Source organism: Hylobates moloch, unplaced genomic scaffold, assembly GCF_009828535.3.
Source record: "Hylobates moloch isolate HMO894 unplaced genomic scaffold, HMol_V3 SCAFFOLD_22, whole genome shotgun sequence".
Lineage (NCBI taxonomy): Eukaryota > Metazoa > Chordata > Mammalia > Primates > Hylobatidae > Hylobates > Hylobates moloch.
Genome location: NW_026652297.1, coordinates 40,447,404 through 40,461,402, shown reverse-complemented (window position 1 = coordinate 40,461,402; position 13,999 = coordinate 40,447,404). Strand labels below are relative to the sequence as shown.

At 38.6% G+C, this 13,999-nt stretch overlaps 1 protein-coding gene across 8 annotated transcripts in view; it reads right to left on the bottom strand.

The window, feature by feature from the left end:
- UNC5D (unc-5 netrin receptor D) overlaps nt 1-13,999 on the bottom strand; it is a 561,176-nt gene that overhangs the window by 89,651 nt on the left and 457,526 nt on the right. For 6 of the 8 annotated variants that reach the window (XM_032144088.2, XM_032144090.2, XM_032144093.2 and 3 more), the window contains one exon: nt 1,937-1,969. The exons of the other annotated variants lie outside the window; for them this stretch is intronic. In XM_032144088.2, coding sequence (XP_031999979.1) covers nt 1,937-1,969 — 33 coding nt within the window. The remainder of the gene's footprint in view (nt 1-1,936; nt 1,970-13,999) is intronic. 8 annotated transcript variants of the gene reach the window in all.

Genomic DNA, 13,999 nt, shown 5'->3' with positions numbered 1-13,999 from the left:
TAAAACAGTTTAAGCAATTCCGTTGCAGTATCCAGCAATTAAGCATGGTGCTCAGGAGCGAGAACCCCAAGCAAAAACTAATTCCGAAGTCCCTAAGGACTGGAAATGGCTTCTGTGGGGTTTATGGCTGGAAGTACAGATGTAACCAAATTAGAATGGCACAGGACTCACAAACCAAGTGTGAAATTAATTTTAAAAACACATACATGCATTTCTAAGTAACTCTCACATTGGCCACTCCATGGATACCTATGATCTTTTTTGTGCTATACGACAGAATCAGTGGACAGCATGCACCACGTGGCCGGGAGCAAGGTAAGAGTCCACTTACTCCACCTGTCATCCCGAGGGTCCTGACACAAGCACAGGCCAAATATTCAGTGATTTGTTTATTTCTGTCTCCCTCAATGCCCATACACATGAACACACATATACACAGCCAGGTGCCCCCAAACTCAGTCTTCCCATAAATTCAAAATCAAACATGCATGATGTCAGAGGACCAATACTTAAGTAGTAATGATTTTTTTTAATGGGCAGCAGACAGCAGGGAAATAAGTTTAAATGTTTATTTTTGCTGTTTTCCCAAATTCTTAGACTTTGCAAGTAATGATATCTTTGTATCTCTAGCCTTCCTGAAGCAACATAAGGAAATAGGAACAGAATGGCTTTACTGGATTTTTCCCTCATGTCTTCTGACCCTTGTCCCAAGGTACCTATTTCTGTCTATCCTCACAGGGTCTTAATTCTCTCAAAGAAGTTAGCTCATAATAGCTATTAACTTTTCCAAGTGCTTTGAATTTTAATACCCTAGGATTTAAAAGATCAAAAGTCATTCAGTTGATACTAGAATGAGAGATGCTGGGCAGGGACGTCTTTCACAAGCTTTACAAACCAAACCAGCCAGGCAGTTGTCTAATCTCCTACTAATGAGAGCTATATTAATGTTGCTCCAGTATCTTGAAGTTTCCCTACTGTCCTTTACATATTTCTGATGTATGAGAATGACTTGGAGAACATATTAACACATAGATTCTTAGGAGCTCCTCAACCAGGAATTCAAATTTATTTGTTCTGTTCTAAGGTGGTGCATATTTAATTTAACAAGTTCCGGCCACACTCTGAGATTCTGATGCATGTGGATTCTGATCCACCTTTTGAGAAACATTTTTCTAAGATCATGGTTCTCAGCCCCAACTGCACCTTGGAGTCACCTGAGGAGCTTTGAAAAATAGAGATACCTGGGTCCTGAAAACCCTCCACCTTAAATTCTGATAGCCTTGATACGGCCTGGAAATTGGGAATTTTAAAAGGCCTACAGGTGATACTGAAGAGCATAAGGTCAAATGCCATACTGCTAGCCATTCCAGCCATCTCCTCTCTCCAACTCTACAGGGAGCATAAAATGACAACAATGCAAAGGCCTCTCCCATAAGCAAGCCTGGGTACAATGAGCCTAAGCCAGCACCAACACCCCAATCCTCAGCTCGTAATTATTTCACCATGGAGTTCTGGATCCTAATCTGCCCAGCTGCCATGGATTCCACGGGAGGTAAGATGCTAGGTGGAGAGACTTGTAGTCAGGCTTTTGCCCAAGGCTGCTCTCAAGAAAGCATGTACTGACAAATATTTATTAATTTTAATGTGATAAATCTCTTCAGAAATAAGAATCCTAGATGACATTTGCAGAGAAATGGACTTATAGGCAGAAAGAATCAAGAGGAGAGATTTATTTTGACTGGGAGGGAGGAGAGGGGTGTGCATATTTCTTTTGGATTTAAACCTCTGATATGTGACTCAGAACTCAATGAGGAGAGGCCTCGAAAGCCCTGGATCTTTCATAGGAACTTCAATTCTGCTCAGCTCCTAAACAAATACAACAGCAAGGCAGCAAATATGAGAATAAATTATATTCACAAGAGGAAAAATAACTTACTTTGGGGTTTTATTTCATGAAGAGGTTTTTTATCTAAAAGAAAGAAAGAGAAAAAGAAAGTTGCATTTAATAAATTTACATGGAGCAGATGTATTTCCTGTATCACTTTATATCTACCTCTATAAATAAAACATTTTCTCCATTTTTACGGACAACAGGAATGGCATTGTCCATAGTTTTTTCATTCTATTTTTTTAAAAAATTTTCTCTTTTGAAAAATAATTGTAGGATGATTACTTCATCATTTGAGAATTTATTTTCTTGTGGATTTACTAGCCTTTCTCTCTGTTGCATTTGCTAGATTCTTATCAGGATGAGCAGAGCAGTGAGCTTTCAGCCTGTCACTCTGTTATATACAGCCAGAAGCCTGCTCAGGTAAGGGATGCTGTTTCACTCTAGAGGATAGAAAAATGAACCAGCGAATAAATATTTAAAGGGATCCTGCCTTGGTTTGCAGTGATCACAGACTGGATAAAAAGTCCCCAACTCTGCCTGTTTATCCATTCTCATCAGGTATGGGTGTGGCACGGTGAACACGTTAGTTTTGTTTTTACGAAACTACTCTTTTTTTTGTTTCACATCTCCATTATCTGCTAAAATCTGTTCCATCTCTCTCAATGGAAAAGGTGTCATTTTATAATCACAGTATTTAGCAGTGCACCCATCAGATAAGGTGGATTAAGAGAAAAGGCATTCGGCATGGCCACAGGAGTCAGAGCTCAGCTGAGGAATTTTCTCAGTGCCCCCAGTGTCCCCCATCCATTGTCTCCTGTCCCATCTCCCATCATTAAAATAATCTAATCTTACAGGTCACTTTGAGACTGGGCCTCTGTGGCTTATTCTGTCACACCACAGTCCCTCTTCTCCCCATTCCCCCTGCCCTCGTCCATCTCAGGCTCACACAACTCCACCACAATGCGGGAACCCAAGGTGACTGCCCTTCAGATGCTATGCCAAGATTCTAGAAGATCTGCATGGTGCTTCCTCCTTCTCATTAGTCCTTTCTTAGGGTTTAGATGAGTCACTGTCTGACTACAGGGATCCAGGCTGTTGCTATTCGTTCACAGACTCACACAAGGATAGGGGGACTCTACACAGTCCCCTTGTCTGTTTGCCCGAAGGTGAGCCACGTGAGATGGAACTGTCATTTTGGATTATGTTTTTAACTGAAGCAAATCTGGTACAGTACACATTTGAGAACTTAAATATTATCTGACTGACTGCACCATCACCCTTCCCAGGCAGATCAACACAGCTCTGTTCCGAGTTCTCCATAGAGTCCTTCTCACCCTAACTCACTCCTGCATTTAACATGGTTTCTACGGAATGCTCTTGTGTTATGTGAATGCAGTGTGCTATAAATGCAGCTCTAGTGTGTCTTGCCATCCGATTTGTTGTGGAAGTCACTTTCACAAGGTGTGTGTAAATCACACTCTTGAAAATGGGCCACTATTTTTTAAAATAGAAAGGCAAAGGGAGAGGTAAAGGGTCATTTCTGGCAAATATTTCTTTAAAAAGAAAAATCCTTATAAAAGATAATTTGTTGACGTTGATATGATCATAGTCAGGTTTTTTTCCATAGTCAGGTTTCTTAAAACAGAGAACACCTGCATTTCCCTTACTGAACAGATGTGACGGTACTAGTTTTCCTGGGAGCAGGTGGTCCCTCCCGAAGTCCAGATGCTAATGCATCCAAGAATCAGAATAAAATGACTTTGGTGGTTTTAAGCTAACGTCAGTTTTTGCTTATTGCACAGTATGTGAAAGCATTTGGCATAGGGCACAGTGAGGCTGGCAGGCCAAGGCTGAGATGTCTGAAAGTGATACATTGCTACCACTACACAAGGAGACATGTAGAACATCTGTTTAAGAACTCTGACTGAGCTTAACAGTATTTTCTTCCTTCTAAACCACAGGAATGAAGATTACGCTGGGTAGCAAAATGAAACTCCGTTAAAAACAGGTGAGATATATAACTATGCCCCAGAAAAATAAATCTAATACAGCCAGGCTACGAAAAAATTGGAGTAGTAGAGTTCTATCAGGTTTGGCTCTGAAAGAATGAATGAACAAATGTGGCTGAAAAGCCCAGGGCCATGGACTTGAGACAGAGAAATCAGGCAACAAAGGCACACAGGGCATGAGTGCGGCACTCCCCCCTCTAACCTGGCTCTGGAGCCACTTTTAGTGGCATTATGGCATTAGTAGACCAGGATCAGAACTGGATTTAAACCTTCAATTGTCTACATGTGTGACCTCAGTATTCTCACAGTAAAACAGGAATACAAATTCCCATTAAAGGTTGCTACTGATGATGAAGCATGATAACTGGAAATCCATGCAGCATAGAGCTAGCACATGTTTGGCATCAATAAATGTAACAATCGATAGCTAATGACACAATTTCAACCTGTTATGATTATCATGATCGTCGTCAGAGTAAAAAAAAAAAAAAATGCCTGTTTGTGCTGTGGCTTAGAGAGAAGTCACAACTCCAGGTCAGAAATTCTAGTGAATTTTGGGGATTCTTGAATGCACGTTAAAACTTGTATCTTCTTCCGGCCTCTGCCAATATGAGACCAACGCAAATCAAAACTTTAGTTTCCTGATATGTTAAAAATAAGGGCAGGGGCTAGAATGCAGTCTCCCTTGCCTTCACCCACTGTAAATCTGCAGACCAGCAACCAAAGACATTCTACAGAGTTAAAATTATTCAAATGGCCGCTTCCCTACAGTGGGACTTGTTATGCTAGGGTCCAGCATGTCTTGTGTATCAGCATGTATCCTCCTATGGAAATGGCTGGAAATCTCTGGTGCCCAAGAGGGTTTTAGTCCCCTGGCATCAGCATCAAAATTGGATTCTACTGTGTTTTGTGAAACAACGGTACCTTGACAGGAATCTGCTAACATAGAGCATTTTCCCAAAAGGAAATATCTGATTGAGACTGTTCTACAATGAGCACGAGAGGGCTACCCACTGACTTCACTAACTAACTTTGCAAGAAGTACCCACTCTATGATCTTTTATTCTGTTTGCATAATCATTTTCTCACAAGGCTCAGGGCCATGGTACTTCCTTGATCAACTACATGCTCTCTGCTTTAATTTTACCTCTCCAAAGGTCAAGTTCAAATGACCCTTAGTAAATTAATCCATTCGGGCTATGGTTTTTGGTGGTGGTGTTGGCTGCATATTAGAATCACCTGGGGAGCTTTTTAAACAAATACTCATACCTGGACCCCACTCCAGGAGATCTTGATTATTTGAGGTTTGGGTTTTTGTGATCATGATCGCTTTTGGGCAACACATCTGGGATCTGTGTGGTCAATTTGTTAGTCTCTGCCTCCCTAAGACGCCTTATGGTAGCTATGGTAATATAAATGGCCCCAGAAGGGTCTCTCCTATATCTTGCAGATGAGAGATGTTGCAATTTTGAGCCTGTGGAAGCTGAGCTGTAGTTTAGGAAAAAAATCATAGCAGTTTTCCCGGGGTCTAACATATACTGATTGGTACCTTCTGAGTAAGTTGGAAATTGATGATAAATTATTATAACTCAGTCTTATAATCTTTTTGTGTATTTATAAGTCAAAAATGCAAACATTTTTAGGTGTTTTAAATTGTCACATTTTATTTCACTTTTTTCATTTATTTCATTATTATATACACAGTTACTAGGTGTGCATCCAAAATAAAATATATATATTATATATAATAGATAATCACAAAGGGAAAAAAGCATAATTCCAGCACCAAGGGATAACCACTGTTAAGTTATATATACAAGCCTAGGTCTTTATCCCCTATGATTTTATAGATATGAAACTACATAAAATTGCCAGTGATTTATCATTTTTACCTATAAAAATGTGGAATTGTCTTTTATGTATTGTTCTGCAATCTGCTTTTGTCACTTAGTACTGTAAGGCAGCTACTGCTTTGTGTCTGCCCTTGTGTATATGAGGGGGGAGGTATATATCTATATGATGGAGAAAGAGAACAATCTACCTTTTATTTTTGGTGATGATTCATTTCTTTTTCACCTTTAATTTCTTGCTTCCTTTTTTACATTCCATGCTCCTGAACCATTTCCATGGTATCCATTGTTCTTAGCAGCTATTTATAACATCATCCCTACACATCCAGCCTCTACTAGAGAACAAATGTGGTCAGCTGCATGCAGCCCACATCCCTGGGACTACAGAGAGCAGGCCCTGGGGGGAGATGGCACATGTGGACAGAAGGGTTCCTCTCCAACCATAGAGTGAGGGCTGCAGACAGAGGGCTGCTCCTCAAAAGCTGTAGCTGGTGATTACTTGAAATCTGCTCCCACTGGTTTTGAATACTGCATAGATATGTTTGATACCAAGGCCTATGTCATTTTTAAGATTCAGTTAGTAGGGTTGCTTAAATGTAGACTAAATACCCAGTGGGGCAGCAACTCAGTTCCCAGCAGCAATTCAAATACGTCATTACAGTCAATGTTTATTTACCATTCTTTCATTTCACTAGACTAGACATATCCCATATTTTTACCTACAAAGACCACTTTAATTATTTTGTTTGTCATAAATCATATGCTTTGAAACCTTTTCCACCCCCAAAAAGATATGTGTTAACTGTTTTGTATTTTAACTTACCCTTCACATTCTTTGTACTCGTAAATGATTTAGGAGTTGATTCTGAAGTCTGTGGAATAGTCTGCCTTTTGTATCTATTCTCTGGCTTATTTCCTTATTTGTTGCACTAATTCTGTAGTATTAGCATGAAAGAATCTACCATGACTCCACATTGCCTCTGAGTCATGGTCAACTGCTCTGCCTACCTTTATGGTCTTGCATTACTGGTCCCACCATGCCAGATATGAATTAGTTTCTGGAGCACCTCAGTGCAAATCCATGTACTAGTCTGATAAATCTATTAACTTTCTCCATGGTCAACTCAAAGCTTTAAGTCCAGGCTGTTGCCTCACCTTGGGAAGCCCTTCCCTCTTCAAGGCTCTTACAGAAAAGTTTCCTGACTCCATGGCACAGATGGATTTCTGATTATTTCCTGAAATCTCTGGTGATTACTCCATTTGCAGGGATTGCTTCCCTCTCTCGACAGTTTGTCTAACTTATAGTCACTAAAAGACAATGTATTATTTTTTTCCAAAAATAACATCACAAATGTTCATTTGATATATTTTATACTTTAAAAATCACTGTCAGTTATGGGTCTCTAACATATAAATCATATTTAAATGCTTATTTGTGTGACACTGCGACCACAGAGTCACAGCAAAAAAAAGATGGGGGGGACGAAATTAAGAGCTATTTGCTTATTTGCTGACTGGTAGAAAAGAGATTGAGGTTATTGATTATCAGTGTATTGCATGTATTCATGCTTTCTCTCTCCCCTCATAACTAGAAATAATTAAGAGCTGGGGTTATCCCTCTGAATGCTATCCAAGGCTGCAGGAAATCCCAAGGCCTGGCAGATAGGCCTTGTATTAGCAGTGAAGGATAATTAGACAAACATGAGGTCTGCTTTGCATTGACAACAACATTATGGCGGAATACGTCAGGGAGACAATGACAAGTGGGGATTCTGTTCTCCTCCGAGTGTTCAAAGTTCATTTAGGTCATAGAACATGCAGGAAAACAACCTCCAGCTCTTGTATACATCCTAAAACTATCTCAGTGATTAAAAAAGCAGAAATATTAAAAGAGATTAAAATATAACCCATCTCTAGATTTGACTCTTTTTAGTTTCCTTATTGCATTTTTCTTTTCAGTTCATTTTTAAAGATCTTGGTCAGCAATGACCCTTCAGAGACCGTATTTATCCCACTTAGTACTGCATTAGTTCAGTTCTTGCTTTCTCACTTCAACCGTACTCCCCCCAGCTTCCCAGCCTGTATAGACATCACAAGATCTAACATCACAAGATCTATTACCCCTTTTAAAACGCAATCTGAGCATACTCATAGAGGACAAGCACAGAGAGTAGGAAGTTTTTAGAGATTCCTTCTGGAGTTTTCCAACTGGTGATGTCAGTTAGAGAAATCACTGGTTTCCCTAGAGAAATCTGAGAATTAGTGGAATTCCAGGGCTGAATGTCAAAAACACCCACATAAATAACAACTTCTATGAGTTGAGATGCACATTAGTAAATGAAAAACAGTTCTATTGACATCTTCTAACTATGCATTGTTCAAGATCCCATCATGTTAATTAGATGAAGTCAGAAGGGTACCAAAACGGATGGCTCAAGGATGTCACTTCTGATGACAATGACCTTCCTGAATTGCCTTTAGTCAAAGCACATAATTAGTGTGCATTCAGGAGATGTAGTCTTCCCTCTTTTTTCTTTCAAACTGGGGGGCCTGGACAAATAAGTATCCTTAATGACTATGCTCACAAGTGGCATTTACATATTTTTTAGCTCAATCACTGAAACATCTAGATTGATACCAACTTCATTGTGATGTCTATCCGTTCCTACTGATTCCATGTGTGTTAGTTTTTGTGATGAATATGCAGAGTAAAATATGCTCTTGGGCCACTGCAAACAAACACTTTTAAGCCTATATCTATAAGACTTTCTTACCAGTAATTAGCCTTAACGTGATAAAATGCAATGCTTCCAACTCTACTCCAAGGGAAGATGCATAATAAAGTCCTTTTTCTAACCTATGAATTCTTTTGCTTTGATCACCTACCTTCCAGTCACAATAGAAATATATACTGTATATATTCAAAATGGAACAAAAAGTCCAGATTCTATAATTCAAGCTTAAGACGTACTGGTTAATGTCATGATAATCACTGAGTTTGAGGCAAGAGTGATATTCAAATATTTAAAAATCATTTAAAAATATCAAAATGAAATTATTAGAGATATCCACATTCCCATGTTTATTGCCACGTGATTTACAATAGCAAAGATATGAAAACAACCTAAATGCCTGTTGACGAATGGATAGAGAAAATGTAGTATATACAAACGATGAAATATCATTCACCTTAAAAGAGAAGGACATCCTGCCACTTTTGACAACATAGATGAACCTGGAGAATATACTAAGTAAAACAGGCCAGATGCAGAAAGATAAATACTGTTTAATCTCACTTATATGAGGAATCTAAAAATACCAAACTCATAGAGACAGAGAGTAGAATGGTGCTTGCCGAGGGCTGAGGCTGGGATGGAGGACATGGAGAGATAATGGTCAAGGGGTGTAAAGTTTAATTAGATAAAGAAGTCCTAGAAATCTAATGTGAAATAATGTGACTACTGTTAACAATATTGTACTGTATACTTGAAATCTGCTAAGAGGGCAAGACTTAAATGTTCTCACCACATGTGCACTAAAAAAAAAAAAAAAGGAGCTATGTGAGGTGATGGATATGCTAATTAGCTTGATATGGCAACTATTGCACAAATACACATATATCAAATCATCAAGCTGTGCAATTTAAATATATACAATTTTTAACTGTCAAGTATACCTCAATAAAGTTTTAGAAAAGGAATCCGATTTGTAAGTGCCAGCCTTGCCATAGGGTCACAGTGGCTTCCTGCCGTGTCAAGGGCTATTCCTTAAATTGCTCAGGAGGGAGGTAAGGAGGTTTGGAGAGGGAAGATGGTGGGGGTTGAGATCTGGGAGGTGTTTGTTATGATGACTAAGAAAATACTTAACTGATATGAGGCTATCAGTCCTGACTCATTAAAAAATGCTTCAAGGGAAATTGTAAATTGAGGACCCTTGACTTCCAAATTGTTTTTCAGCTTCATTAGTCCTCATGCTAGACCAAACATTTATCTAACATTACAGACCAAATTACCTGTACACAGGGTCTACATCGGTCTTGTTTACCTATTTCCAGTACCTAGAACAATAAATAGAATATAGTAGGTACTCAATAAATATCTGTCAAATGAATCAGTGCTGCTAAGCCTTATCCAGTGTCCGTAATTTCAATCACAAATATTACAAAGTCAAGGTTCATCAATTTCCTATGTTCTACATGAATTCATAGGATGTTGTGGCTTCTCGATGAGGAGTTTGGAGTACAATGCTAAAGAGGTTGGATTTGATAAGTCAGTCCCTAAGTGAGGCCAGCAACTTGTTTTGTTGGGGTAGGGCAATTTGTTTCATATCTAAAAGATGCCCAAGTCACTTTATGTAACAACCACTCAAATGGAATAAACTTCTCCTCAAAACTCATTAAAAAACACATAATCTGAAGTCACTGACATGTCAGTGGTATAATTTTCATATTATATATATACATGTATATATATGTTTAATATGTGTGTGCATATATATCTGGAAGCTGGTAAATATATAGCTGCAATATATATTCATACTTATATTTATATATGTATATATCTATTTTAATGTGCTTATGTTGTGTGTGTATGTATGTGTGTGTATATATATATATATATATATATATACATAAGTTTGTGTATCTATCTCAAGTTTTTAAGCTAAAATGAAACTTAGAGATCTTCTTCCTCAGTTTCCTTATTTTACAGTTACAGACACAAGGCGCAAGATTGTGAGATTTGCCCAAGGTAACGCACTAGTTAACAAAAGATCTGAACTGGGACCTAGGACTCCTGACTCTTTGTTTAGAGCTCTTTTTACTACCCTATGATATCTTTCTAAATGATCATGGCAATTTTCCATTCCACTGAACACTAACACTGTCCTGTACTAAACACACGTAAGAAGGCCAGGTCTTTTCTTATTCACAGTACTGACACTCAGGAGAATGGGGAAGGGCAGGGTTAATAGAGTTAATGATAACGTCTATTGATGATGTCAGTATCATCTTTATTATATTTATCACCTTTCGTAATGATCTTGAAGAGACGTGTATTTAGTTTGTAATTTAAAGAGAATAGGTGGAATCAAAACAAAGAGGTTTCCTTTATCTCTATTAATTTGCTTTGTTCAGCACACCCCGGAGGCCACTGAGTTTTTCACAACAGTAGATTACTCAGTTTTAAATCACTGCCCTGATTGGGTTCTTGCCACTTCTTTTATAGCCAAACCACTCTATGATCTCAGACATTAAATCTTTCTCTAGTCCAGACTAATATTTCTTACCCAGGGTTTTGTGCTGTTGAATCCTGATTAATTACACTGCAAATGTGAAATTCGTAATTGACAGAACTAATAAAATGAGGATAGTTTTGTTTATATGATAGAAAGCCTAAACTTTGGAAACATCCTGACTCGAAGGGACCTTGGATATCAATCATTTCTGACAGCAAAAAAGAAAAATTTAAATATTGAAAATAAATATGGCAAGATTGCTAATTTTGGAATCTGGGAATGTGGAATAAGAGAAGTATCCAGCATGCAACAAATCATTGTTCTAGAACTGGTTCACAACAGAATGGTAATCCTGGAATCTATAAATTGCTATACAGTCTAGTACAGTCTAGTAATGCATATGTTGTTGGATTTCATTTCTCCTGACTCTATTGAGAAATAATTTTTGAATTTGTGTTGACAAATTAGGATTTGCTTTATAAAAAATATTTTCTACCACCTGTAATCCCAGCACTTTGAGAGGCCAAGGTGGGCAGATCACCTGAGGTCAGGAGTTTGAGACCAGCTTGGCCAACATGGCAAAACCCCATCTCTACTACAAATACAAACATTAGCCAGGCATGGAGGCACACACCTGTAATCCCAGCTACTCGAGAGGCTGAGACAGGATAATTGCTTGAACCCAGGAGGCAGAGGTTGCAGTAAGCCAAGATTGTGCCACTGCACTCCAGCCTGAGTGACGGAGTAAGACTCCATCTCAAATAAATACATACACAAATAATATAAAAATATTTTCTGGCCAGGTTGTCAGAATACATGTATTTCTTATGAATGAGAGAAGCCTGTATATCCTACTCTCAATATGGCGAGGACTGATTTTCTCACCTGTGGTTCAGGTGTTCCTCCTTCCCTCTCCTGAGCCTTTCTCTTGAGGGTTTATTTTATTTTTAAGAGACAGAGTCTTGCGATGTTGCCCAGGTTGAAGTGCAGTGGCTATTTACAAGCACAGTCATGGTGCTCTATAGCCTTGAACTATAGGCCTCAACTGATCCTCCTGCCTCAGCCTCCAGAATAGCTGGGACTATATAGGTATGCACGACCGTGTATGACTTTGAGTTGTTTTTAACTGTTGGTTAGAATCTTAAGATTTTAGAACTTGTTGGGACCTTGCAGATCCCCTGGTCTGTCACCTTCTCAGGACCAAATCCTACCAGCTGAGCAGAGGAAGGATAGAAAATGGAGAGTAGTTCATTCAGCTACTTATCAGAAGTTCTAGGAAAGGATATTGATTCTTTTGTCCGACAGAAAGTTTAACATACCTTGTGAACTGTTAGGATTCTCCCAAACTCTTTTTGACAGCGGACAGTATTTCTCAAATTACTGATCAAAAATAGTTTGTATAAAGAATGTAATGAATGTATAAATAATGTCTTCTATAGATTTTAATGACAAGTACATTTTATTTCATTAGATGCTATCTTAAGCAGATATATTAGGAAACGTGTTAATGAAACATAGAAAGTATCGCACTGTTGATACTCTTGCAGAACATGGAAAACATTTTTTTTCTGCCGCAAGAATTCCTTTATTAGAAAACACACACATGTGCTGAGCATGGTGGTTTACACCTGTAATCCTAGCACTTTGGGAGACTGAGGTGGGGGGATCACTTGAACCCAGGAATTTGAGGCTGCAGTAAGCTATGATTGTGCCACTGAACTCCAGCTTGGGCAACAGAGTGAGACCCTGTCTCAAAACAAAACACCACACACACACACACACACACACACACACACACTATAGTTATTGCTATTTTGTGTAATGGAGTGCTTACTATGGAGGGAAAATGCTTCGCTCAGATTAGTTTATCTTCTCACAAAAAACCCTTTGTAATAGATACTGTTATAATTTTTGTTTTACAGATAAGCAAATTTAAGATTAGAGAAATTAAGACACTTGTTCAAGGTGTTCCTGCTTAAAGTATTGCAATCAGAATTCAAACTCAAACTATCTCACTGCAGAGCCCTGAGGCTTCCACCTATCCTTCATTTAAAGGATGGATATTCACATCCAACAGGCTCAATTCATTCATTTCTTCCAATTCTAGGTTCCTGTCTGTCCATTTTGAGTACCTCAGAAAGTGAACAGCTGGTTTTAACTTAGTCACAAAGGAGCTTTGAAGGCTATTTAGCCTGTGTTCTTAATGCCAGATCAATCCAGGCCCAACCTAGGCCAGCCTCACTGAAGCTCAACCTCTGTACCTTTCAACAGTCCCCAGTTCAGTGTTTCTCGGGGATATCATCTATAAAAGTTGTCTTTGTTAAGAATTTGCACTCTCACTGACGATCTGGTTCTAAGATTATAATTTAAGACATGTTTTTAAGCTTCCTAATGGGTTTGTCTCTAGTTTACATCATCACAGGAACTCGTTCTTATGTGTTTGTTTAGTTTTCTTGGGTTTGTGTTATGTTTTACTTTGTTTTGCTTTTGTTTTTTTCCTCACTCTCTAAGTAATATGATCTGGAGGTACATGCATCCTGCTCTCCAGCTGCCCAAATTCAGTTTTAGAGCCCTTGCTTACAGTGGAGGTTTTTATTTCGATTTCTCTCATAAAATGAACAAAGTTAACAAGATGTGCTTGAGAGAAACAAACTTCCAGAGATTATGTTTCTGAAGTGCTACATAGGACTTCCTGTCTAATTTCACCAAAAGAATGCAAGCATAGTGGAAAAATACACATTGAAATATCTTGGGGGGAAAAAGTGGGTAGCAATGGGAAAATGTAGGTAGAAGGAGAGTTAAAGAGAGACAAGCAGAATAACTGCCTTCATTTCTGTTAGCTGAGAAAGCAATTCTTACCTAGGCTCCTCTGTCTTAGCTCTGTACCTGTGGCACAGATCCATGAGGAAATAGAAGATGGTGACAACAGAAAAAGTTTCCTGGGTGACAAAAGGCATCTGAAGTGTTTCCGACCTGGTTGGTAAGAAAGGCCACAGATTTTTTTTTTTTTTTTT